Below are 27991 nucleotides of genomic sequence, written 5' to 3'. Positions count from 1 at the left end.
CAGCCTGGCTTGAGGCTTTTATTGCGGTTAGGGGGTGGGCCTGGGTGAGGATTCCCATAGGAAGCAGGAAATTGGGTGTTTTGAATCTCTTGCAGGTGCTAGAGGGAGAACACTTGGGCTGCCCATCAGCTTGCCCAGGTGTGGGGCACAAGAAGAGGCGGGCGTGAGGCTTAAAAGCTGTTTGCAAACATCAAAATAGAGTTTAACTCTGTATTACAAACATCATCCACACAGTCACCAATTTGTTCTTCCATTGTTACCACCCAAATTTCTCTTCCTCCTCCACTCTTACTACCCCTCTTTTGCCTCTAAGAAGTTATCACCTTTGAATGTCTGTGGTAGATTTCTTTCCTTTTTTATTGAGGTATAATTGATATATGACATTATGTTCATTTCAGGTATTCAACATGATTTGCTGTTGTTGTATATTGGGAAATGGTCACCACAGCATAAATCACCATACATAATTAACAAAATTGTTTTTCTCGTGATGAGAATTTTTAAGATCTACTCTCTTAGCAACTTTGAAATATGCAATACAGTGTTAATTATAGTCACCATGCTGTACATTACACTCCCGTAACTTATCTATTTTATAACTGGATGTGTGTACCTTTTGACTCTCTTTTCCCATTTCATTTACCACCACTCCCCCCACCACCACCCCCGGCAACCACCACCAGCCTGTTCTCTGTATCTGTGAGCTTGAGTTGGTTTGGGTTTTGTTTTTTTTGTTTTTTTGTTGTTGTTGTATTGTTTTGGTTATTGTTGTTTTAGATTCCACATTTTTGTGAGATCATACAGTATTTGTCTTTCTGTCTGACATTTCACTTAGCATAATGCCCTCAGGGTTCATTCATGTTGTCACAAATGGCAAGATTTTGTTCTTTTTTTTATGGTTGAGTAATATTCCTGCGTGTGTTTGTGTGTGTGTGTGTGTGTGTGTGTGTGTGTGTGTGTGTCACAGTTTCTTTATCTATTCATCCATCAATGAACACTTAGATTGTTTCTATATCTTGGCCATTGTAAATAATGCTGCAGTAATCATGGGAGTGCAGGTATCTTTTCTCATTAGTATTTTCATTTTCTTCAAATAAATACCCAGAAATGGAATTGCTGGATCATATGGTGGTTCTATTTTTAATTTTTTGAGGAACCTCCATACCATATTTCCTAGTGTTAGCACCAAATTACATTCCCACCAACAGTGCACAAGCATTCCCCTTTCCACCAACACTTTTTATTTTTTGTCTTTTCAGTAATACCCATTCTAAAAAATGCAATGTGATAGCTCACTGTGGTTTTGATTTATATTTCCCTGGTGATTAGTGATGTTGAGCACCTTTCATGTACTTGTTGACCATCTATATGTCTTCTTCGGAAAAATGTCTATTTAGATCCTCTGCCCATTTTTCTTTTTTTAACAAGCTTTAATTCACTTTATTTTTCTTGTATAAAACTATGTGGTGGCAGGACACCTGGGTGGCTCAGTTGGTTGAGCTGACTGATTTCGGCTCAGGTCATGATCTCAGGGTCCTGGGATTGAGCCCCGCTTCGGGCTCCACTGAAAGTCTGCTTGAGACTCTTCCTCTGCCCTTCCCCCTGTGCGCATGCATGCTCCCTCTCAAATAAATAAGTAAATAAATAAATCTTTCAAAAAAAATCAAACTATGTGGTGGCTACAATTGGAGCCTGGGTGCTCTGCACGGAGACTCTGCTGTGGGTCTTTACAAGATGGTCAGTGAATTCCTGATAGGGAGACTTGGTGAACACAGTCTCTTTCCAGAGGTCAGGGGTGAGAGAGCCGTAGGTCTTGGAAATGGCATCAAAATTGGCATTGGCCAAGTTACCCAGGGTGGCAGTGCAGCCCCTGGCCAAGCCCTCTGCCCATTTTTTAATCAGGTTCTTTTTTGCTGTTGAGTTGTAGGACTTCTTTATATATTTTGTATATTAACACCTTATCAAATATAAGATTTACAGGTATTTTCTCCCATTCACTAGTTTGCCCTTTTGTTGATGGTTTCCTTTTTTGTATAGAAGCTTTTTTTTTTTTTTTTTTTGTATAGAAGCTTTTTAGTTTGATGTAGTCCCACTTGTTTATTTTTGCTTTTATGGCCATTGTTTTTCGTATCAAATCCAAAAAAAATCCTTGCAAGACTCATGTCAAGGAGTTTACCACCTGTCTTTTCTTCTAGGAATTTTATGGTTTCAGGTCTTACATTCAAATCTTTAATCCATTTTGAGTTAATTTTTTTGGTATGGTGTAAGATAGCGGTCCAGTTTGATTCTTTTCTCTGTCCTGTCTCGTTTTCCCAGCACTATGTATTGAAGAAACTGGCCTTTTCCCATTGTCTATTCTTGGCTCATTTGTCATAAATTAATAGACCATATACATGTGGGTTTATTTCCAGGCTGTCTATTCTGTGCCATTGATCTGTGTGTCTGTTTTCATGCCAATACCATATGGATTTGATTACTATAGCTTTGTAATATAGTTTGAAATCAGGGACCATGATACCTCCAGCTTTGTTCTTCTTTCTCAAGATTGCTATGGCTATTTGGGGTCTTTTGTGGTTCCATACAAATTTTAGGATTGTTTGTTCTATTTCTGTGAAAAATGCCATTGGGATTTTGGTAGGAGTTCCACTGAATCTGCAGATTTCTTTGGGTAGTATGGACATTTTAACAATACTGATTCTTCCAGTCCGTGAGCACAGAATATCTCCATTTATTTGTGTCTTCAGTTTTTTTCATCAGTGTCTTACAGTTTTCAATATGTAGGTCTTTCACCTCCTTGGTTAAATTTATTACTAGGTGTTTTATTCTTTTTTGATGTAATTGTAAGTGGGATTGTTTTCTGAGTTTCCCTTTCTGAGATTTCATTACAGATTTCTATTTTTAAAGTCCACCCTTCTTTCCCCCAACATACCACTCTGTAGAGGTAGCTTTCATTAACGATAGCTGGTCTGTCTTCTGGACATTTCTACACATTTACAAATGTTAATTTTTAATTTAATTTTTTATTTTTTTGCAAATAGGATCAAGCAATACTACCTTTTTGCATCTTGCCTTTTTCACTTAATAGTGTACTGTGGACATCTGGGCATATGTTCACACTGAGTACACATAAAGGTTTACCTCATTCTTTTATCAGCTACATAGTATAGAGTTATCTTAATTTTTTTTTAAGATGTTATTTATTTATTTGACAGAGAGAGACACAGTGAGAAAGGGAACACAAGCAGGGAGACTGAGACACCAGGCTCCATCCCAGCACCCTGGGATCATGACCTGAGCCGAAGACAAAACGCTTAACGACTGAGCCACCCAGGCGCCCCAATCTTAATTTAAAAAAAAAAAGATTTATTTTATTTATTTTAGAGAAAGAGAGAGAGCCCGAGCAGGGGGAGGGGCAGAGGGAGAGAAATCTCAAGCAGACTCCCCACTGAGCACAGAGCCAGCCGCAGGGCTCCATCCCACAACCTCGAGATCAGGACCAGAGCCAAAATCAGGAGTCAGATGCTCAACTGACTGAGCCACCCAGGCGCCCAGAGTTATCTGAATTTTTGACCAGTGCATTCTTTCTCTACTAGAACCAGTACTGCAGTAAACCCCCTCATATAATTCCCTGAGAACTTGTGTGACTATGTCTGTAGTGTAAATTAGTTAATATGAGACTGCCAGGTCAAAGGGTAGATGTGCTTTGTAGTTTGAGAAGTATTGCCACTTGCCTTCTGAAAAGGTAAGTGTATTTTACTTCCATTCAGTATCTTTTTTTTTTTTTTAAGATTTTATTTATTTGACAGAGAGAGAGAGACAGAGAAAGAGGGAACACAAGCAGGGGGAGTTGGAGAGGGAGAAGCAGGCTTCCCGTTGAGCAGGGAGCCCGACACGGGACTCGATCCCAGGACATCATGACCTGAGCCGAAGGCAGACACTTAACCGACTGAGCCACCCAGGCGCTTGAGAATACCTATGTTCCTACACCCACTTAATTGTCTATATTAACAATATTTTTAATCCTAGCCAATCTGGTAAATAAAAAATAACTTCACACTATTATTGTAATCTGTATGCTTTTCCACCGTAAGGTCGAGCATCTTTTTTTTTGTTACTCGCCATTTGTAGTTTTTGTAAGTTGCCTGTTTATTTCATTAACCTGTATTTAAATTATGTTATTGGTGTTTTTCTTATTATTTTGAAAGAGCTCTTTCTGTATTAAGGAAATTGGCACTTTTTTATAACAAATGGGAACTATCTTTCCCAGTTTGTTTTTGTCATGTCACTTTGTAAGTGGTATTTTGTATTTTACTAATTTTTTAATTTTACATATTCACATTTATTACTCTTCAATGGCTTCTAAGATTATAAAATGGCTTCTAAGATTATAAAATATTTGCCCCACATAAATATTTTTCTAACATTTTTCTCTAATATTCTTTGTAGTTTTAAAATACTTTTATGGTTTTCTTTTTATATTTAAATCTCCAATGTATCTGCAATTATTTTTTTATGAAATGAGTTAGAGATTCAATTTTATTTTTTCCACAATGTCTAACCAGTTACCCCAGTATCATTTATTAAATAACGTATCTTTCCCCACTTTTATTGTATTGTAAGTTCCCATACATATTTGAACCCATATCCTGGGTATACAGATGTCCAGCATACGGACGCCAGATAATATTCTTGAATAACAGGATGTATGAAATCATAATCAGTACTGTGCAGTGAGTGGTGGTTTACTACTTGTTGACTCCTTGAGGCAAAGAAGAAAAATTACCAGCTGTCTTAAGACAATGGCATGCAAGCTAATAAAGAGCACCTATTTCAGTTTATATGCGGGGTTGTTTTTCCTCACGTCAGTAACCCAGCAGTTTATTAGATCACAACCTTCTAGCCAGAAACTCATTTTGGTTTCTCATTTAATCTTAAGCATTGCTGGTCTCATAAAAGCTGTTAAGTAATAGTAATGTTGAGCACTTATATTGTGCTTTTCGTCCCTAGGTGCTATCTAAACTTTAACTAATTAAATGCACTGATAAAAGGAAGGGATTTGCAGACGTCTTTAGGAAAACTGATATCTGGTTGCACACCTGTGAGGGGATGATTCCTAAAAAGCACTAACTCCCTCTTTGAATGGCACTCAGCAAGCAGAGGAATAAAAAGCTGCTGACATTATTTCACTTCTTTTGAAAATTTCCTTGGGTATCTTCTAATTAGTCTGGTTAAACTCACCTTTTATCTATCTCCCCAGATATTCCCTTTCTACATTCCTGGGGGTATTCAACAAGTTTCTTTTGATGTTTTCCCTGTTGGTTAATCACAAAATCATAGAATCTTCAAACTGAGAGGGATCCTTATTGATCCTCCGGTTTTGAATGACTTAGTGCAATCTCTTTATTCTGTGGATGAGGAAGCCGAGGCACAGAGAAGTGAAGTGACTTACAAAACGGGTTGTACAGCTCCCCGGGGACATGGCTGGGATCGAAGCCTAGACGCCTCACTCCTCTCTTAGCCCTCAGTCAGCTCTGTCCTTTGTTTCTCTCTGTGAGCATTTCAATTTGCCTTTTACTATTTTTTACATTTTTTTCATTTCGGTTTCCATCCTTCCCCTACTTCTCCTCCCCTTCTTTACTTTCTGCCTCTTCTGTGTCTACTGTCCTTACATGATCAGGTAATGTTGCTTTTATTTCTCCTGATAATCTCTCTATCCCTTCAAATGTGGAGGCTCTTGTTGTTTTCTGTTGAGATGTTTTATTATTGGTCTCTACTCAAGCCCTCTCTGAAAAGCCATCCTTCTTTCATTTCTCCCACAGTACATGCATAGAGGGAGCTAAGTTTTGCTTTGCTTTGCTTTTTCCAGCTGTAGTTGCTTCTCCTTTTACGAAGTTACTTCTCTAGTTTTAGTAAGTAGGCTAGGGTTTAAGTTGATGTTAAGTCAATTTTTGTCACAGAATTTGGTGGCTACTTTAACTGGTGAATTTCCCAGTAGTTTAAGAGTAATGTAATATTTAAAATCATATTCCATATTCAGAAAATAACACAAGATGTGACCATTTAAGAAAATTGTTATACAAGGTGCAAATATGTTGGACAAAAAAATCTTTCTGGAAGCCAAAGGCAGATCCATTTCGGATCAAAATTGTGGGCAGAGGTAGATACAGATGTAAACAGTGCATCTTGCTTCCAGGCCAAGACTGAATCAGTTTAGAAATCCTCTGTTTCTACATTGTGGGTCAGTAGGCATCCAGAGATCTCAGAATTCCCAGGCTGAACCAAACCCAGAGGCTTCAGTCTGCCCTCGGATGCCCTTAGAAAGACCCCTTCCTAGAGTAGTGAAAGGTGCTTGGGGTGGGGGTGGGGGGGGTCTGTGTCTGTCACCAACCAGCTGGGTGATCTTGCACAACTCACATCACCACGGGGCCTCAGTTTTCTCAGATACTAAAGTAAGGAAGCTGAGTTTAAAAGACCATTTAGGGCCTTTCCTTATTTACTATTCAGTGAGTCAGTAATATCTTAACTAAAGCCGAAATGAACAATAGAGACCTAAATATAATTTATTTCAGACATACAACTAATTAACTCAATAGAGAAGCAAAATTCTGCTGACCGTACCATGAGAATTTTCTGGAACTATCTCAATTTAAAATATTTTAATCTGATAAAAAATTTAAAGAGAAAAAATATTTTAATCTGTTTTCCTCATAAATACATGTGTACCTCTCTCAGACCATGTGACCTGTTTGGGGGCTCACGACATGGGGACCACATAATTGTACTCACCCTTTGCAGATGCTGCCACTGAAGTTCCTCAAGGTTGTGGCCCTGGAGGCACTTCACTGGGTGCAGAAAAACTCTGCGAAGTGGGCCCCATTCCATATAGTTTTCTGAACAAGCAGTTTGTGTTCTTGGCTTCATCTTTGCCATTCACCCATTAAAGAAAATTGAAATTGAAATTGTTTTTCTTTTATTCCCTGAGACTGTTTCCAGCAGGAAGCAAAATGTGATTTGATGGAAATGATGATGGCCACTCACAAATCTACCCAATTACATCAACCCAGATTAAATTATCACCTAGTTTACAAAGTCTAAGTAGAAATTGTCACCTTTGGGAGAGGCTCAGATAAGGGCTAATTGGTATCCTCATAATCCACCCACAGTAAAGTGCTTGATTAGCCAAAGTTTCCATCCTGTGAGAGGGGTGGGGAACAGCTGATCACAGAAGTTCTCTGTTTATGCACAAACCACCCAGTACTGAGCCATTATAAGGAGCTCAGGGGTACCTGGGTGGCTCAGTCAGTTGGGCGTCTGAGTCTTGGTTTCAGCTCAGGTCATGATCACAGTCGTGAGATCGAGCCCTGCATCGGGTTCTGCGCTCAGCAGAGTCGGCTTGAGATTCTCTTCCTCTGCCCCTCACCCCACTCGTGCTGTCCCTCTCTTTAGAAAGAAAAAAAGAGGAGCTCAAAGGCTAGTTATGGGAAAATGGGGTTTTAACAAACTTTTTGAAATAGGAAAACATTGTAGTAGTTATTTCCTTTATTCCCCCTTTTTAAGTAAGTTCTACACCCAGTGTGGGAGAACTTACAACCCCAAGATCCAGAGTCGCGTGCTCTGCTGACTGAGCCAGCCAGGCACCCCTAGTTATTTTCTATTTTTAAGAAAAATAATATGGTGGTATGCTTTTTATTTTCTATTTTTAAGGACTTACAATTAAGAATGGTAAAATTTAATGAAGATTCAGAATATTCTCACTGAGTGTTAGGGTTTTCAAACCTGAGCAGAATCTACAGACTGTTTTTCCTAACTCTCCATGAACTCACCTGACCAGGATCACTAGACTTCATGGTATCCACGTGTTAATGCTGAAAAATGGCACTCAGAGAAAAAATAGTGAGCACAACCTATCATGGTCCTCTGGCCAAGCAAATGCAAACTAAATTATATGTGAAATCATTTTACAGTGTGTGACAGTTTTGATTCTTTCATTTCATCAAGCTGGCTTGTTACTAGTGAGTGGCAGGTGGCTTTGTTTACTATGAATGGGGTCTTCTGGCTCAACTTTTGAGGAGGGGCCACAGTATTCCCAACAGTTGTCCAGAATCTAGATGTTACACAGTGCCTGAGGAGTGCTTGTATTGAAATGGAAGGCAACTTGACAAATCAGGGGAAAGCAATGAGCCGATACATAAAGAAATTCAATGAGAAAGAGCTTTTTTCTTTTTTTCTTGCCCAAGTTACTAGTGGTCTGTCCCTCTCCCCCTGTAGATTTTGAACGGTGTGGTGGTGCCAACGGAGTGAAGGTAACGGACATAAAAGAATCATTTGTGCCGTTTTCCTGATCCCACAGATCTCTATTGGCCACAGACCTTGAACATGACACTGCAATTTCCTGGTGCCACACATGAGTAATAAGCAGCTGTTTCTGAAACTGTGGTTTGGAGAAGGCAGCACTAGGTTATTTTTTAACTTAATTGTAATTTTTGATTGGTCTGCAAGAAAGTAAATCAAATAAAGTCTGTTGTCTTAGTCTGCAAGAAAGCCATAGGCCTCAAATTTCAATGCTGACCATCTTGACCAGAATAGAAAGGGGGGAAAATGTGTGTATCCCTGAGCTGGAAGTTCAACCAGGCAGCTTTCGTGGGCTCTGCAGTCCCAGAAGGGTAAGCATAGTTGGTATATGGGTCAGCCAGCTGGAGGATGAAAAGTGACATTGGATGACTCCTTGAGTTTTAGAAGTACCTAAAATGATGAGTGCAAAAAATTCATGCAAAGATTGCAGAAATAAACAATAGAAAAATTGGGAAGATACCAGCTGGATCCTTATCCTACCATGTGATGAGAGGACACATAATTTTAAATCACAAATGGAAGTGTGTATTCTTCGACTACCTGACCAGTAAAATACCTCTGAAATAATCACATATGCATACCCTCCGACTAAGTCAATCAGACTAATACCTTCCTTAGTATAAGAAATTAAGTGTAATGGAAAACAGAAGCAAACTCGTTTTCCCTATTTTGGGCATCTGCCTTTTCTCAAGCAGATGGGGCAGCTTGGTATGGAGAAGGTGAAGGAGAAGTGCAGGGGGTTAGCAGATGGGGGAAGAGCTACAGATGTTTTCTGCTAATTACTTTGTCATGGTTTTGTTCACGTAGACTGGCCACTTGGGGAAGGTAAGTGGAGGGATAACTAAAGCTCATCTCAGAGGTCCAGTTCACCTTTGCTCCTGACACCCTGAAATGACCACCTGGTTAACTAAAACCACTAGCCTTGTTACGCTAAACATGGAATGACCTTGTGACTTCTGATGGATTATTATAAAGTTACATTAACCTGTGACTAATTACAAATCTCAAGTGCTTGAAAGAAGGAATGAATCTAAATCATATAAAGTTTCTGTTTAGATTAAGATAAATAGTAAGTTATTATTTATTAATCACATGCTCTAAGTTAGACATTATGTCCAGTGCTTTCATTATATTAAATCTGATCCATCCCTCAACGCTGCAAGGTAGATATTATCCCAATTTTTCAGTTGAGGAACTGAGCCTCGAAAAGGTTAAGTAACTTGCCAACGTCTCATGGCTGGAAAGTGGATGAACTAGAATTTGTACTCAGGTCAGCTTTGCCTTTTCCACTGTGCTTTGCTGCTTCCCAGTACCCAAAGACAACTAAGTTCTGAGGGAGTATGGAAAACTATGCAATGTCAGCCTCTCTGGGAGAGTCCCTGATGAATCAAACTACCACACACCAGAAAAATACAGCCAAGTTGTCAAGAAGCAAAAACTATGATAGTTAGGTTTTGTTTTGTTTTGTTTTTTTAAACAAGCTTTGGCCCATTTTATTAAGGAAGCACTTTTGTGGTTTACTTTGTCCTGATCAGTCCTGGCTTGCTCTCAGTGATATCAGAATCCCCTGGATCAACTCTAATCTAAATACACAACTTTTCCCCATGCTGGGCCCTGTTGAAGACTGTGGTTACTCTAGGCAGTAACACTGCCTAGGGAGGTGCTCCAATTTAGGGTTGACATAGAAGGGTTCTCATGTCTGACTTCTCTCAGGCTCTGCCCTTGTCCAGTTTGTTGGCTTTTTGGACGTTTGATTTTGTCCTACCCATAGTCGTTTTCCAGGTCCATTGGCATCCTGGCAGCTCTTTTGTACTTTGTTCTCAGTTGGAAGCTGAAGGTAGTGGCTCCTCGGGCTTTGGTTGTCTTTGAGGCCACCATCTTCATGATGTTTATGGAATATGTCCCTAACCTTAAGCCCCCACCAAGGTGGCTAGGAACTGGGAGTGAAAGTTACAAGACTCTTGGAGGCAGGAAGAGGTGGTAGATGTAGAACACTTGATTTCTTTTTAAGCAATTATCCAAAGCAAAGATATACCTGACTTTTATTTTTTAAAGGATGTGGTAATTTTTTAAGATTTTATTTATTTGTTTGAGAGAAAGAGCATGCACCAGAGTGGGGTAAGGGGCAGAGGGAGAAGCAAACTCCCCGCTGAGCAGGGAGCCCGATGCGGGGCTCGGTCCCTGGACTCCGGGATCATGACCTGAGCCAAAGGCAGACGTTTAACCAGCTGAGCCACCCAGGCGCCCCTCTATGTCTGATTTTTAAAAAGAACCCTAGGAGATTTCATACCTAGAACCTACTTCTTTGTAGTGATGAAACCTCTAGACCAGAAGTCAGAAGAGCTGGATTCTATTTCCAGTGCTGCTAGTAGTTGTATTCAAAGACAAGCTTTAAACCTCCTAAATATATCTGTACCTCTGGAACATTATAAGTCTGAAGTTTTCTTTTCTATAATATTAAAGAAATATATGTAAATTCAAAAATAAATGTATAGACTATTACCTCACTTTTCTGGAGGAAAAACTTTCAGCATCTTCAGCTCTTTGGACCATGGCCATGAACCTAAGCTAACAAATAGGAAGAACAATTAATTAAGTATAAAGAGCAAAAAAAAAGTTCCTGAACAGCTAAGCAGCCACCGGGCCCACGCACTCTTTATGCTTCTCCCTAAATCACACAGCAGAATGATTAAAAATGTTTGTGACACAGAGACAGCCCTAACACGCAGCTGTGCCCAGGAGAAAAACAGGAAGGCATCCCCAGTCAGTCAACAAGAACGTATGTCCCTGGCAGAGAAGGAATACTTAAAACAAGTGTGAGACCCCCATCTTTGCCTTCGAGCAATTTACATTCTTAGACTGCTCCATATAGAATCACCATTTTTATATGTTCAATCTAGTCGGATAAGCAAAACAATCACATGTTAAACAATAGTGAAGAGTACAAAACAGCGTCAAGTTCTGTATTAAATTATATGATATAAAAGTAAATTATATGAAGCACAAAAGATCTGTAACAGCTGAAGTAGCCAACGATAGCTTTCCAGATCAAGCTGACTAGATCTGAGCCATGAAGCCTAGGTGAAATTTAAATAAGTATTAAGAAGTGAAACCTAAGATAGAGGAAATGACATGGGGAAAGGCACAAGAGAAAAAGTAAGCATATTCTACACAGGGAAAAGTTTTCTCACAGTGGAAGATACATAGTAGGAAATGGAAAACGAGCTTGGATAAAATAGTATGGAATCAGCTTATGGAGACACTTGCACACCAAGCAAAAATGTAAGCTCCGGTCTTGGCCGGTTCACTCATATACGGAGTATCTAGGACATAGTCACTCAATAGAATTTTATGAAATGAATGAGTGAAGAGTTCTTATTAATAATAAGAATTCACCAAGATTTGAAAGAAGAGATGATACTTGATAAAAATGATGTCCAGAACTGGTTAGTATATATGCTGGATGGACCACCAAAGGGAAAAGACTGGCATCCAGAAATAAAACTAGAAGACGATCTCATTAATCTAGAGAGGAGTGATAATAGCTGGGGCAAGAGATATTCTGGCACCAGAGATATTTAAAACAGAATCACCGTGAACCTTGAAAACATTATGCTGAGTGAAAGAAGCCAGTATGAGTCTTTTTATATGAAATGTCCAGAAGAGGTAAATCTATAGAGACCAAAAAAAAAAAAAAAAAAAAAAAAAGATTATTGATTCCCTAGGGCTTGGGGGAGGGGGGACAGGTTACGGGGGAAAGGGGAGTAACTGCTAATAGGTACAGGATTTTTTGCAAGTGTTGGTGAAATGTTCTAAAATTGACTGTGATGATGGTACACAACTCTGTGAATATACTAAAAACCATTTAACATAGGTGAATTACATGGCATGTGAATTTTATGTCAAAGCTGTTATTAAAAAGGAGAAGGAATTGCTCTTCCTCGGCGCTGCCTGTGGAGGTGGCAGCCATCTATTACTGGGCATCATGGCTGCCCTCAGACCTCTGGTGAAGCCCAAGATCGTTAAAAAGAGGACCAAGAAGTTCATCCGGCACCAGTCAGGCTGCTATGTCAAAATTAAGTGCAACTGGCGGAAATCCAGAGGCATTGACAGTAGGGTGCGCAGAAGATTAAAGGGCCAGATCTTGATGCCCAACATTGGTTACGGGAGCAACAAGAAAACAAAGCACATGAACAAGGAACTTGCTTCCGGAAGTTCCTAGTCCACAATGTTAAGGAGCTTGAAGTGCTGCTGATGTGCAACAAATCTTACTGTGCAGAGATTGCTCGCAATGTCTCCTCCAAGAACCTGCAAAGCTATTGTGGAAAGAGCAGCCCCGCTGGCAATCAGAGTCACCAATCCCAATGCCAGGCTGCGCAGCGAAGAAAATGAATAGACAGCTTGTTGTGCACGTCATATTTGTGTTAATAAAACCATAAAACCTAAAAAAAAAAGAAGGAATTAATAAATGTGGTGAATGACAATATATATGTGTTTGATGGAGAAAATGAACCACTCACTGTAGACTACATAATTTCCAGTTTGATTCTCATGGAAATAGCAAAAATATCTGCTAACACCATCATTATGTAAAATTATTTTAGGATCACTGGATGATGAAATAAGACATGAAACGTAAGTAAGATATAATATTAGAAAGGAAGGGACCAAGTTATTACTTTCAGAAAACCTTAAAGAATCACCTAAAAATGATTTGCATTCATGAAAACTCAGTAATATAGTTATATATAAGATATCCACAGATGTCAGTATATTCTAAATACCAACAATAACTAATAAGAAAAATATTATATAAAAGTTTAACCTTGAAATAACCTAAATAATAGGGTGAGTGGCTTAGATAGGGAAAAAACCCAAAACTTTATTAAGCAATAACAAATGAAGATTTCATAAAACGGAGATATAGGTAAGGTTCTTTTTTTTTAAAAGATTTTATTTATTTATTCATGAGAGACAGAGAGAGAGAGAGAGAGGCAGAGGGAGAAGCAGGCTCCCAAGGAGCAGGGAGCCCGATGCGGGACTCCATCCCAAGACTCTGGGATCATGACCTGAGCCGAAGGCAGACGCTTAACCATCTGAGCCACCCAGGCGCCTGGTAAGGTTCTTAAATAGGGAGAATAAATAGTATAAAGATACCAGCCCCCAAATTAACTTTTTTAAAAGATTTTTTCTATTTATTTGAGAGAGTGAGAGAGTGAGTGAGAGAGAGCATGAGCGGAGTGGAGGGTCAGGGGGAGAGAGAGAAGCAGACTTCCCACTGAGCAGGGAGTCTGATGAGGGGCTCAATCCCAGGACCCCGGGGCAGACGCTTAACCGACTAAGCCACCCAGGTGCCCGCAAATTAATTTTGTAAAGCGCATTGAAGTCTCCAAGTAGGAATAAATTTACATTTCTGGCAATGTAAATTTGGTGAAGTATTTCAAAAGCCTTCAAATTGTTCTCGGCCTTTATCTCAAGGAAGTTTTCTAGTAGGAAAAAAAAACTTTATGGGGCACCTACGTGGCTCAGTTGGTTAGGCATCTGACTTTGGCGCGGGTCATGATCTCAAGGTCCTGGGATCGAGTCCCATATTGGGCTCCACACTCAGTGGGGAGTCTGCTTCTCCCTTTCCCTCTACCCTTTTCTCTCTCTGTCTCTCTCAAATAAATAAAATCTTTAAAAAGAAGAAAAAGAAAAAAACCATATGCATAAGATGCCCAGTCTTCTGCTTTAGATCCTAGATGATAAATTTCATGTCTTCCTCCACGTCCTCCCTTCTTACCCTCAGTTCCTCCAAACAACCTTTACTCACCTGGTTTCTGGACTATTCTAGATTCTGATGTTTTCCCCTAAATGGATCCTATTTTGTCAGTGCATCTCTGAATGTGTCGTTAACCTTGGTTGTTTAGGGAAGAGTAACATAAGTAAAACCAAACTCAGCTGAACTGTTGTTACCACAATTTAGAAATAACCCTATGACACATTGGAAAGTGTTTACCGGTGGTCGGTATAAGATTTGGTAGTGGTTATTTCTTAGAAAGTGTGTATCATGTGGTGGCATTAGGAGTACATGTTACTAGGGTTGATCGAAGTTAATGGTTCTTGAGAAAACATCAATAAGGCAGGTCAACCTATGGCTTCCTGAAGGAAGTGCAAAGGAGAGTAAGTGAAAGAATGGTGGAAAATGTACTTGCTTGACTCAAAAACCAGCCAGCATAATTTCTACCCCCTTTATTAAGAAAAAAAAAATCCACTCTTTTTTTTTTAAGATTTTATTTATTTATTTGACAGAGAGAGACACAGCGAGAGAGGGAACACAAGCAGGGGGAGTGTGTGAGGGAGAAGCAGGCCCCCCACGGAGCAGGGAGCCTGATGCGGGGCTCGATCCCAGGACCCCGGGATCATGACCTGAGCCGAAGGCAGACGCTTAACGACTGAGCCACCCAGGTGCCCAAAAACAATCCACTCTTATAAAGCAGTGAACCTTATTTTTCTGTTCACTTTCTGTATCTTAATACAAAAATAATATACATTGTTTTTTAAAAATGCAAAAAAACCCTATATATCTACAAAGTTAAAGACTTGCTTTTCCAACTTGTTCCCTTCCTTAGAGTTAACTACTGTTATATTCATTTTTAAAACATCATAAGATTATCCCATGATGTTTAAAAACAAAACTTGGAGTTTTTTTTTTTTATCTCCAGTATTATGTATAGCTTCATTTTTTGCAAAATACATTATTACATTCCTTGTAGTCTTTCTATCCGCTACTGCTATTTATTCACCTTGACATCGTAATTTCTATTTAGGTCTGATTTACTACAGTTCCCTCAGATGTTATTTTTATGTAAAATTGTCATTTTAACTCAATTTAACTTTAACATGAGTAAAACTCATTTTACTTATTTATTTGAAAGTATCCAGCTATTACCAGTTATTTTCAGCTATTTCCAAATTAAATTTAATCTTCATTGTTTTATATCAGAATCAGCATGTATATGCAGATGCATGAATGAGAGAGAAGGCAGATTTTTTTTCCTATTAGTATTGAACTGCTGAAGTCTTTGAAGCCCATTCAGTATTAGCTAAGTGAGGTGGGATCTGACTAACCATTGGTTCCAAACTCATGGATGTTTGCAGGCCAACAGGTAAGGTAATGGTGGGAGGCAGGCAGATGCAAAATAGCAGGACCTAGAAGGGACAACTGTGGACTGCAGAGCGCCTCAGTAGGAGCAAGCAGCCCCTACTCACAGCCAGGATCCTCATCATGTTGGAATTCAGGGCTACTTTTGCTAAATCTGATGATTTTTCCAAAGAAGCCAAAATTGTGGATTTTTCTGTGAAATCTCCCAATTATCAAATTGGCTCATTTTCTAAAACACTGAAAGATTTAAAACAAACAAACAAACAAAAAAGGGGCATCTGGGTGGCTCAGTCGTTAAGCGTCTGCCTTCGGCTCAGGTCATGATCCCAGGGTCCTGGGATCGAGCCCCGCGTCGAGCTCCCTGCTTGGCGGGAAGCCTGCTTCTCCCTCTCCCACTCCCCCTGCTTGTGTTCCCTCTCTCACTTTGTCTCTCTCTGTCAAATAAATAAATAAAATCTTTAAAAAACAAACAAAAAAAAAACCCTCAGGCTGAATGTGGCTCTCAGACTGTCAAATCACAACCTCTTTATGTTAACATACTTAGCAGCAGCAAAGGAAACCTCATTTTCCACGTTTGTTACATGTTTGGGGGGAGATGGCAAAAAAGCTATACCATTAACTCATCAGAGGATAGGTATTATTGAATTTACAACATAAAATTCTACATTAATATTTACCTTGTACATTTTCTATTTTGGGAAATCCACCACACCCCTCTTATACCACACCATAATGGTAAGTTGGTCTATAAAGTAGCATTCCCCATTTGTTGGCGCTCAATCCCCTATATCACACTACAGAGAAAGAAGAATACAAAAGAAGTTTCAACATCTTCATTTCCCAACCTCCAGTGGTTTAAACCAGAGAGTTCTTTTGGAGTGAAAATACTATGTCTTTTCTTCCTCAGAGTTGCTGAGAAATTATAATTAGAGGTTTTCCTGTTGTGTAAAGGAAAGGAATTCCAGTCCTCCTGTGTCTGCAAGACTTCTGTTCTCAACGGATCTGCTTCCCTGTCCCATTTCTCTTTCTGCAGGTGATAGAGGGGAAGCTGGCTCCATTCTTGGGCAAGGTCATTAAATTTGCCACCTCACACGTGTACAGCTGCAGTCTTTGTAGCCAGAAGGGGTTCATCTGTGAAATCTGTAACAATGGAGAGATCCTCTACCCTTTTGAGGATATTTCAACAAGCAGGTACAGAATCTCTTGTCTTACAAAAGTATACCTGAATATGTCACATGCAGTTTTATTTGGTCAGATCTGGCCAACTTTTAGTCATGTACTGTATCTCTGTCTCTATGCTTGTATCAGATTTCCCTTATTCTTGGAGAACATTTTTTACCCTTTGGTTTCCTGTATTTATTCCCAACTCACTTCACTATCTTTATCCAGAATGAGATAACAGAGTTGCAAAGAAACATCACCTATCTCTGCCTTCTTAGGTGACGAAGAGCGTTCAGATTCATTTTTAGAATGAAGATCAAGGAGGAAGAATCCTCACAATATTTCAGGGCTAAGTGATAGGCAATGGGAAATCTCAGTCTGAGAGCAAGGCTAAAACTGGACCGACCGCCAGGCATAAAACTACAAGACCCTGGGGAACAGCTGTCTGGCTCACCACATGCTTTTCTCCACAGATGCGCTGTAGTGTGGTGATGAAAGTTTTAGGATCCAAAGGAGAGAAAAGTGGGAGTTTGTGTGGGATTATTTTTCTAACCAAAGTAATATTTGGGCATCATCACATTCATTGATTGATGGATGATTTTCTTCCCCCACTAACTTGAGAGTGGGGTTTTTACTATTGCTTTTCTTGAATCACAAAATGATACATATCACTTTTCCTTTCATTCCAAAAGCATCATAGAAATGTATACTGTTTATGTGTCTGTGCACTGGCTTCTTTGGCCATGAAATCATGCCTCATTTCCCACCCAGCAGGGCTTACTTACTCTGTGGTTCAGAACAGAAGGGGAGGCATATAGCCAGGGAGGTCTGAAGCATGTAGGGTGAAGCTACAATATTAAGAGTTGACTCAGCCCTTCTGGCCTCTTCTTAAACCCAAAGACTCTTTGTAAACATACAGGAACTTGGGTTGGCCCCACACACAGAAAGACACACACACACACACACACACACACACTTCAGCCTCATTTCCTGGGTACAGGTACTTAACGCATAGCCTAGAGATTATAGACTTCTTAAGAACGTACACCACACAAAAACTTGTACACATATGTTCATAGCAGCATTCATTATAGCCAAAAAGTGGAAACAACATAAATGTCCATCAACTGATGAATGGATAAACAAGATGTGGTATATCCATGCAATGGAATATGATTCAGCCTGAAAAGGAATCTGACCGCCACACGCTGCCAGTGTGGGTGAACCTCAGAAACATTATGCCAAGTGAAAGAAGGCAGACACAGGCCACATATTTTATATTTTGTGTATATGAAATGTCCCAAATAGGCAAATCTATAGAGACCGAAAGTAGATTAGTAGTTGCCTGGGGCATCAGGGAAAGGAAAGTGAGTAACTCCTAATGGGTACAGATTTGTTTTAGGAGTGACAGAATGTTCTGGAGTTAGACTGCGGTGATGGTTACAAGGTCTTGTGAATACGTTAAAAATCAGGGAATTGTATACTTTAAAAGAATTTCATGGTATATATATTATATCACAATTGAAAGTATTTAATAAAAAAATAAAAATTAAATTTAAAAATGCTTCCAACAGTATAAACTATATGCTGGGTCACAAAACAAGTTTCGGATTTTTTTTTAAAGATTTTATTTATTTATTTGAGAGTAAGAGAGAGAGCGAGCGAGCACAAGCAGGGGGGAGGGGTGGAGGGAGAGGGAGAAGCAGACTCCCCACTAAGCAAGGAACCCGATTCAGGGCTTGATCCCAGGACCCTGGGATCATGATCTGAGCCGAAGGCAGACACTTAACTGACTGAACCACCCAGGTGCCCCACAAGTTTCAACAAATTTTTAAAATTGAAACCACACCAAGTATATTCTCTGACACATTGAATTAAGATCCCCAATAGAAAAAAAATCTGAGAAACCCTCAAATATTTGGAAATTAAACAATACAGACTAAAAACTTATGGGTCAAAGAAGAAATAAATTACAAGAAAAATTTAAAATATTTTTAAATGAATGAAAATGAAATATAAAATGTCAAAAGGTATGGAATGCAGCTAACATAGTACTTAGAGTGAAACCTATAGCTATAACCATACCATGAAAAACGTCAGAAAAAAAAAAGAAGGTCTGAAATCCATTACCAAAAAAATCCGCTTTAAGAAACTAGATAACATAGAGCAAACTAAGTCCAAAGCAAGCAGAGGAAAGGAAAGAGTAAAGACTAGAGCAGATATCATTGAAATGGAAGACAGAAAAAGAGTACATCAGTGAAACCACAAGTTGGTTCTTTGAAAGAATCAAAATTGACAACTCTTTGGCTAGACTGAACAAGAAATTAAGAGAAAAGACACAACTACTCAAAATCAGGAAGGAAAAAGCAATTAAAAGAATTATAAAGAGATACCATAAATGACTTTATTCTAACAAGCTAGACAACTTAGATGAAATGGGTACATTTCTAGAAAGACAAATTACCAAAACAGACTCAAGAAGAAATAGAAATATGAATAGCCCTATAACAAATAAAAAAACTGAATTAGTCATTTTTAAATCTTCCCATAAAGAAGCCAGATGGATTCACAGATGAATTTTGTTGAATATTTAAAGAAATAATACCAATCCCTCACACAGGGATAAAGAGGGGCATTACATAATGATAAAGGGGTCAGTTCTCCAAGAAGACACAACAATCCTTAACATGCACGAGCAGAGTCAAGATACTTGCGGCAAAAAAATTAATAGAACTACGAGGAGAAACAAACCCACAACTATACATATATATCCACTATTAGAGAGACTTCAACACCCCTCTGTCAGTAACTGCCAGATCCAGCAGGCAGAAAATCAGTTTAAGCATATCGTTAAACTGAAAGGCACTATCAGTCAACTGGATCTAATTGACGTCTCTGCCAATTCATGTTGTTCATCCAGCAACAACAGAATATGCATTCTTCTCAAGCTCACATGGAACCTTTAACAAGAGAGACCATATTCTGGGCCATAAAATACATCTGAACAAATTTACAAGAATAGAAATCATGCAAAGTATGCTCCCAGACCATAATGAAATTAAACTAGAAATCAGTAACAGAACGATACCTGCAAGGGGCGCCTGGGTGGCTCAGTCGTTAAGTGTCTGCCTTCGGCTCAGGTCATGATTCCAGGGTCCTGGGATCGAGTCCCACATTGGGCTCCCTCCTCCACAGTAAGCCTGCTTCTCCCTCTCCCACTCCCCCTGCTTGTGTTCTCTCTCTCGCTGTGTCTCTCTCTGTCAAATAAATTTTAAAAATCTTAAAAAAAAAAAGATACCTGCAAAATCCCAACACATTTGGGGATGAAACAATATATTTCTAAATAACACGTGAGTTGATAATTTATGTCCACACAAAACCCTGCACACAGATGTTTATAGTGGGTCTACTCAAAATCGCCAAAACCTGGGAACAACCAAGATGTCCTTCAGGTGTGGATGGATAAATAAACTGTGGTATATCCATGCAATGGAATATTATCCAGCAATAAAAGAAATAAACTCTCAGGCCACAAAAGGACATGGAGGAACCTTAAATGCATATTACAGAGTGAAAGAAGCCAGTCTGAAAAGGCTACATACTGTACGAGTCCAACTATACAAGAGTCTGAAAGGGGCAAAACTGTAGAGAGAGTAAAAAATAAAATCAGTGATTACCAGGGGCTCAGGAGTACATAAGGAAAAATGGATAGGTAAAGCACAGGAGATTTTTTTTGGGCAGTAAAATTATTCTGCCTATTATACATTGATCAAAACCCTTAGACCTGTACAACACAGAATGAACCTTAATTCAGACTGTGGACTTTAGTTGATAATAATGTATCAGTATTGATTCATTCATTATAACCAATTTACCACACTAATGCAACTTGTCGATAATAGAAAAAACTGGAGGTGAGGGTAGTAATATGGAAACTCTACTATCTGCTCAGTTTTCCTGTCAATCTAAAACTGTCCTAAAAAATAAAGTCTATTAAAAAAAAACCACAAGGCATCCAACTGAACAGTTGCCTCAAATACTAAAGCTGATCAATGTTAATAATCTTCATTAGAATAATTTTAGATTGACAGAAAAATCACAAAGATGGTACAGACAATTCCCATATACCCCGCACCCAGTTTCCCCTATTAACATCTTACATTAATATGGTGTATTTGTTACAATTCATGAATCAATGTTGATACATTATTATTAGCTAAAGTCCATAGCTTTTTCAGATTTCCTTAGTTTTTACCTAATTTCTCAGACTTTGTTTTTAGGACATTGACAGTTTTGAGGAGTACTAGTCAAGTATTTTGTAGAATCCCTCTGTGGGGATAGACTTGATGTTTTTCTTACGATTAGACTGGGTTTTACAGGTTTGGGGAGGAAGACCACAGACATAAAGTGCCATTCTCATCACATCAGACCACGGGTACATACTGTCAACATGACTTACCACTGCAGTGTTTGTGTCAGGTTTGTCCACGGAAGGAACTCTTCTTGCCCCACCTTTTCCATATTATCCTACACTTAAGGAGTGAAGATTATGCTCCACTTCCCTTGGGAGTGTAGTTTATACAAAATTATTTGGAATTCTGCCCTGAGTGACTTGTCTCTTCTTCCCATTTATTTTTTCAAAGTATTTATTTGTATTATCATGGGCATGTGCATATTTATTTTACATTTTGGGTTATAAGCCAAGATTATTTTGTTGCTCAAACTATTCCAGCTTGGGCCATCCAGCTCTTGCATCTGGCTCCTGCATCACTTTGATATACTCATATCATTGTGGGGTTTTTGATTTTGATCATTTCCATACTTTCTTGTGCTACTAGATGTTCCAGCCTCATCATATACTTTTCTCACCCTAATCCTAGAAATAGCTGTTTCTCCAAGAAGCCCAGGTTCCTTTTAGTGAGAATATGAAACCAACATCAGGGCACTAGGTTGCACACACATTTTTTAATTTTTTAAAAATTTAAAAAATTTTAAATTTTTTAAAGCCCTCAGTCCCAGCACTCATCCCATGACTAGGGAGAGATGCTGCCCTCTGACTACATATCAGAATCTCCTATGAGACTCGTTGGTTTTTGGTTTTTTGGTTTGTTTGTTTTTTTTAACTCTGAGTATCTATCTTCAAAGGCTCCCCATGTGATTCTGCATCATAGCCAAAAGAAAGAATCACTCCTCTAAGATAGCTGTGGCCATAGACAGAGGTGCCAGATTCTTATAATCAGAATGACCACATTAGCACATCTGTGAGTTCAGGGAGCCCTTTACCCAGCAAAAAGAAATACAAATCTTCTGTTTCTGTCTTGGTCAGATGCAACTCTCTAAGCTCGGACAAATGTCTTAAGAGCAAAGTAGTCCTCACCAGCCTCCCTGGAATTCCAGGTTTGATAATACTTTCCAGGAACCCATTGAGCTTTCTCTTGGTGTTCAGTTTCCAGTTAAACACTGGGAACAGTTCATGCAAGTCTATGGGAAAGGACAAAAACAAACACAAATAAAAGATTTATTAAAGGAAAACTTTAATCAGAAATTGAGTTTCAGGGGCACCTGGGTGGCTCAGTCAGTCAAGTGTCTGACTCTTGATTTCAGCTCAGGTCATGATCCCAGGGTTGTGAGATTGAGCCCCATGTTGGTCTCCGCACTGGGCGTGGAGCCTGCTTAAGATCCTCTCCCTCCCTCTCCCTCTGCCCTGCCCCCTCCCGTTAAAAAAAAAAGAAAAGAAATCAAGTTGCAGATGAAAACATGTCCATAAAGTGTGCTGAATAAATAAATGTGCTAAATAAAAATAAATGTGAATAGTGGGGTAATTTTTAAAATTTACATGTAACTGAAATCTTTATAGGTAAAGTAATGTGATATCTGGGATTTGCTTCAAAATAATCTGATGGTGGCAAAAAATAATAATCTGACGGTGGGGGAGAGGGAGTAGATATAAATGAAAGATAATTGTTGAAACTAGGTGACAGGAGTTTATTATACTCTCTGTTTTTGAATATGTTTGAAATTTTCCATAATAAGACATGCTTTAAAAATCTGTAAGTAAAAATCTTAGATATGATGTATTTAGTGAGTTCATCACCACATTTCCTTGACCACGTTGCTAAAGTCAGCACCTCTGTGTCCTCAGAAATATACTTAATATCCCTTTAGATTCAAATATCATTTGAACAGCAAAATTACCACTCAGTAAAAAAACATTCCACAAGCATTGGAACGATCCATTCTTTGAATAAATGATCTATAGAGCATACTGTGTTTGTGCACTGGGCTGGGCCCTGGAGACGCACAGTGAACATAGCACGCTCCCCGCTCACAAGAAGTTGACAGTCTCTACTAAGAGACACTGAGTCATTAGGCAGTTGTGTTGAGGTGTTGGAGGATCCACGGTCTAGGGGGTGGACCTGGAGCTCCAAAAAGGGGCATCACCCATAGGAGTCATGGACGTTGTAGGGGAAAAAGCAGTCGCACAATTTCCTGCAACTGTTAGAGAGCTCTATGTTGAACTCTAAAGTGCTGATTTACGTACTTCAGTTTTAGAATATACTTGGTTTTAACATGCTTATTTGCTTGCAACCATGTGTCAAACACTGGTCAGCTCTTCAGACTTTCTTTTCCTTATTGAATTAATTGTTATGCAGGAGGAAGCTTCATGAATATGTCATTTAAAAATATAGCCCTAGTATTAATTTTTAGAGCACTGTCTCTTACCAACCGAGAGGAAGTGTTGGGGTTGTAGGGAAATGGCACTAACACTTATTAGTACTGGCGCCAGCAATTTACATATCTCGTCATTTCATTCTCAGGCCAGTTCTCTGAGGGAATACTGTCCCCTCCGTTTAACAATGGGGAAGCCTAGGTTCAGAGGAGGCAATGAACTTGACCCAAGAGATAAGACCAAAACTGGAACCCAAATTCATCTGACTCCAAAATCCACGCTTCCATCATCCATCACCTTTCTTCTGTACCTATAGTCTTCAAACCATTTTTGCAGTGTACCCCCTAAAGGACATGTGAAGAAATTATGTCCCAAGAAGGTTCCCCCCAAACTGTTATTTTGCATTCTCCCTATATGTGCCATCCTGAAAGTTCTTACACTTGGAGCAGTAGGCCACAGTTAGATTAGGGTGGGGGAAAGATAGGCCTTTCTTTGGTAAAATGGCTGAGGGGCTGTGGGAGGCGGTGTGGAGAGAGACCACAGTGGAGCTCCCTCCTCTGCACATTGCTAGGCCGGTCACGAGCCCCAGGGGTGCCTGTGGGAGCTGACAATGTGCCTTACTCAGGCTGAGTAGGCAGGCCCCCTTTTGCTGCTCCATCACCCCCACCTCCATTCAGACGATAATGCCCACAGTTTTACACTGAGGTAGTCTTTCTTCTCCAACACAAATTAATTACATACCTCTCTCTGATTTAAATAGAAAACACTAAAATCCAAATTACAAGATGTTAAATACAGTAGTAAGATCCAGAATCACAGAACTTAAGCCTAATCCAACATTTACACTCTTAGAAAAAGGAAAGCACAGCTTTCAGAGTGAGAAACATTCTGTTAAAACAGCAATAAAATTCCACATCCTAAAGAAAGAGAAATGACCAAACATACTGTCCTTGACTGAGAATAAGAAATAAAAGCTCTAACTTCTGAATTAGAAATCAGAAGAGTAGACTGATACCACTCTAAGACTTAAGGGAAAGCAGTGACTATAAAAGCAAAAAAAGAGTCACATATATCCACAAGGTGACCCAGGCCTTAGATTTTTTTTTTTTAAACCCTTAAATTGCCTCCTATCCAGCTTTCTTTCTGACATCTCTACATATCACTAATCTGCTCTTGCTGCTACAGAGACCATCCTCCTGCACACATTTGTGTGAAGATGTCATTCCTGAATCTTGAAATGCTTCCAGATCACAAGTACATAAATATTTCATCTTAAAAACACTCAGCATGCATTTTAACATGGAACTTACAAAATATACCAACTATCAGGGCGCCTGGGTGGCTCAGTAGGTTAAGTGGCTGCCTTCGGCTCAGGTCATGATCCCAGGGTCCTGAGATCAAGTCCCGCATCAGGCTCCTTGCTCAGCGGGGAGTCTGCTTCTCCCCTGCCTGCCGTTCCCCCTGCTTGTGCTTGCTTTCTGGCTCTCTCTATGCCAAATAAATAAATATAATTTTTATATATATATACCAACTATCATAAATCAGTTCCATCCTTTCTGTCTGATCCATTTGGCTTTGTTTATTATTTCATGTGACATACAAATCATCCCCACAAGTTTTCCAATATGGAAAACATTGCACTTCAAGACTTCATGATCCCTATACCATTTTGGGCTGTATTTAGATGTGGGTATACTATAAGAAGATTATACTTAACACTGAATCTGGTGTGCTCCATATAGTAGGCATTCCATAAATATTGTTTGGTTCACCTCTCCTAGCATATCATGTACATTCACTAGGAACACCGACAAAGTTTTTAAATAAACTGATTAGTTAAGAAAATTTAAAATACTTGCATCATCTGAAATAGAGAAAGATTCTTTATGACCTCACTTATATGTTAAATCTAAAAAAACCACACATGTAGATACAGAGATGTGGTTGCCAGAGGCAGGGGGTGAAGGTGGTCAAAAGGTAAAAACTTCCAGTTAGAAGATACATAAGTTCTGGGGATGTAATGTACAGCATGGTGACTAGAGATAACAGTACTCTATCATATATTGAAAAGTTGCTAAGAGAGTGGCAGATCCTAAAAGTTCTCATCACAAGAAAAAAAAATTTTAACCACACGAGATGATGGATGTTAACTAAACACTGTGGTCATCATTTCGCAATCTGTACGCCTACCAACTCATCATGTTGTACACCTGAAACTAATACAATATTCTATGTCAATTATATCTCAATAAAACTGGGGGGAAATACTTGAAAGAGAAGCAAAGTGTAAGTCTGAATTCACTACTTTATATGTAAGCTTTATCTGTAAAGTTGAAGCAACTGACCTCTGTTTAAAGTATTTCTGTGGCATGAGCATCGGCCTGCCCAGGTCCCCAACATTCACTTGGCCCTGGGAAGGCATCCAAGGGAAGTGTTCTTCCTGTTGAGGTGGGGAGGTCATTTGCAGCTCAGCGGTTACTCTTCTAAAAGGGTCCTGTGTTTTTTGAAGCACTAGGGTTTGGAGAAGCAGATTGAGCATAACTTGCCAGTTTTTCTTTAGGTACAGTACTTAATCACTCCCTCCCTTCCTCCAAGAAATAACGATTGCACTCAGGACCTTGAACTTATCAACACCAAAGTCGTACCAGTTGAGTTAACATACTCTGACACCATGTCCAATTTGCACCCATTTCAAGAACATTTCCTACATATGTCTATTGACAGTGAACACTGGCCCCATAGAAAAATCCATAACAAGTGAGTTTCATTTTAAAACCGATTTTGTTAGGTTAACTTCCAGAAAATGAAGGCCACCCAAGAACTCAGTCCAAGCCCCATTGCTTTCATCCATCTGGGCAAATTTCGGAAAGGCCCAGCTTGTACTGAAGAACATAGAGGCTCCTCCCAGCACCCTTGTAAATTGGTCTGTGTCATTTTACATTTCATGGCAATCCACACAACCCTGTCCCTGAGGACCTCAGCTTGTTGGGGCTTGGACTTTGGTCTTTGCCTTGGCACTTTCTGCACTTCCTCGGTCTTCAGGTACACACAATTTCCAATAGCTAATAGTTGTCGAACCTTATAAAGGTTTATTTAAAGGAGAGAAAGCAACCGCTTTATTACAAAGTATAGAATTACTTCTTGCCCTAGAAGATGCTGAGATGCATGGTTTTTCTCAGCACAACTTGAGCAGTCCACTAAGGGCTGTGTGTTCTGTGCCCTCGTTCCCTTTGATTTGTCCCTGGAGGATAAAGGCAGAGATGGCTTTTCCCAAAGCTGTCGCCTAACTTAGGTGCCTAGAAAATCACCAAACCCCAGATTTTTCAGCAGCCTTAACAAAGGCTCTTCCCTTTTTCGAGGAGCCAGTTATAGTTGGTCATTTCTTGAAAGAGAGTTTCATGTTTAGGCAGGAATGTTTTGGCAGGGCTTGGGGAGTAGAACAAAACTCCAGAGGCGAACGAGAGAGGAGCACTGCCCAGAAGCTGGTCTTTCCTTGTGGCTTCCTATTTGCTCAGGCTTCGTTTTTGTCAGTCCTTGCACAAACAGACTGAATACCTGGATTATTCCCTCATCTGGACGCAAATACACATACATTACATACCCTTTTCTCACTAAGCAGCCTGACACATTCCTTTGTTGGTAAATGGTTCCAAAACAAACGGTGTCAACTCACCTCCTGAGCAGGGTTGTGGGCGGCGCTTGGCAGGCGGGCTACATCCTGTTCAACAATAGACACAGCAGCCTTGGCGAGGCCCAGGCCGGGCTCCACGGAGGGACACTTCCCTAATGATATTTCCTTTCTGTGGCTTTTCTTGGGAAGCAGCCACTCAGTGCGTATTGTGCTGAGGTGTGGGATTCCTGAACTGGCGAGAGAAAGTTCAGACGCCTCTTCCTCGGTACCTTTGCTGAGGAACCATTCGTTTCCATCCGCTTAGTGCTCATTCTTCTCTCTGCTATTGAAGAGGGGCAGAGTGAGGAACTTCCTCCATGTCCCCTAACACTGATGAGAGAGGATGAGATCCCTGCCTGTGTTCTAGGGTCATAAATTAACAGCGATAGAAAGGCCTGTGAACATTCAGACGCAGGGTTGGGGTGGGAAGGTAGAAAAACTCAAGCCCGGCAAGCTCACAGGTTTTGTGAGTGCAGAAGCCCGAGTGGCGACTTACCAGGAGGCAATTCTACTCTAAGGCTGCATGACCGCCTGCTCTTAAATGTATTTATTGTGTCAGTGAAGGTTTTCCTTGATTTAAAAAAAAAAAACAAAAAACAAACCTCAAACACAATGCTAGTTTTTTTGGCTTTTAAACTTTGGTCAAAGAGTAACTTGGTAAATAACATTTCACCTTGGCCTGGTGGCTCCTATATTCACATGTCAAAATGTTCCAGAAGGTCTGCTAACACAGACGAGACTTCTGTGAAACCCTCAGGGCTGACCTGACCCTTAATGCCATTAAGCCACTTTATAAATACAGTGCATTTATAAAGGCAGTCCTCGCCCGTGAGACTGCTGCCATTGTTTTTTGAAGCCACTTGGTCACTTGAATAGATGGCTAGCATCTCCACCTGGACGCATTTCTTACCAAGCCTCTTGTTAGGTGTCTGGTTAATACTGTGTAATCATCTTTTCGCTAAGCATTTCTGACAGCCTACTTTTTTGTTAATTA

The 27991-nt window shown here is 39.7% G+C and overlaps 1 protein-coding gene and 1 long non-coding RNA gene across 4 annotated transcripts in view; one reads left to right on the top strand and one right to left on the bottom strand.

Annotated features, from left to right (window-relative positions):
• The window catches only part of PLEKHM3 (pleckstrin homology domain containing M3), a 179048-nt gene that overhangs the window by 132575 nt on the left and 18482 nt on the right, over positions 1–27991 (top strand). For all 3 annotated transcript variants that reach the window (XM_027589656.2, XM_027589657.2, XM_027589658.2), the window contains exon 7: positions 16530–16687. In XM_027589656.2, the coding sequence (XP_027445457.1) occupies positions 16530–16687 (158 nt within the window). The remainder of the gene's footprint in view (positions 1–16529; positions 16688–27991) is intronic.
• Positions 23–27529, bottom strand: LOC113919851. Its single transcript, XR_003519136.1, has 4 exons — positions 27494–27529; positions 27001–27185; positions 10856–10915; positions 23–177 (listed from the first exon to the last, which is right to left on the bottom strand). It is a non-coding gene; the product is annotated as an uncharacterized LOC113919851 (long non-coding RNA).

This window comes from Zalophus californianus, chromosome 3, assembly GCF_009762305.2.
Source record: "Zalophus californianus isolate mZalCal1 chromosome 3, mZalCal1.pri.v2, whole genome shotgun sequence".
NCBI lineage: Eukaryota > Metazoa > Chordata > Mammalia > Carnivora > Otariidae > Zalophus > Zalophus californianus.
The sequence above is the reverse complement of the archived record's forward strand: the minus strand, read 5'-3'. Positions and strand labels throughout refer to the sequence as shown.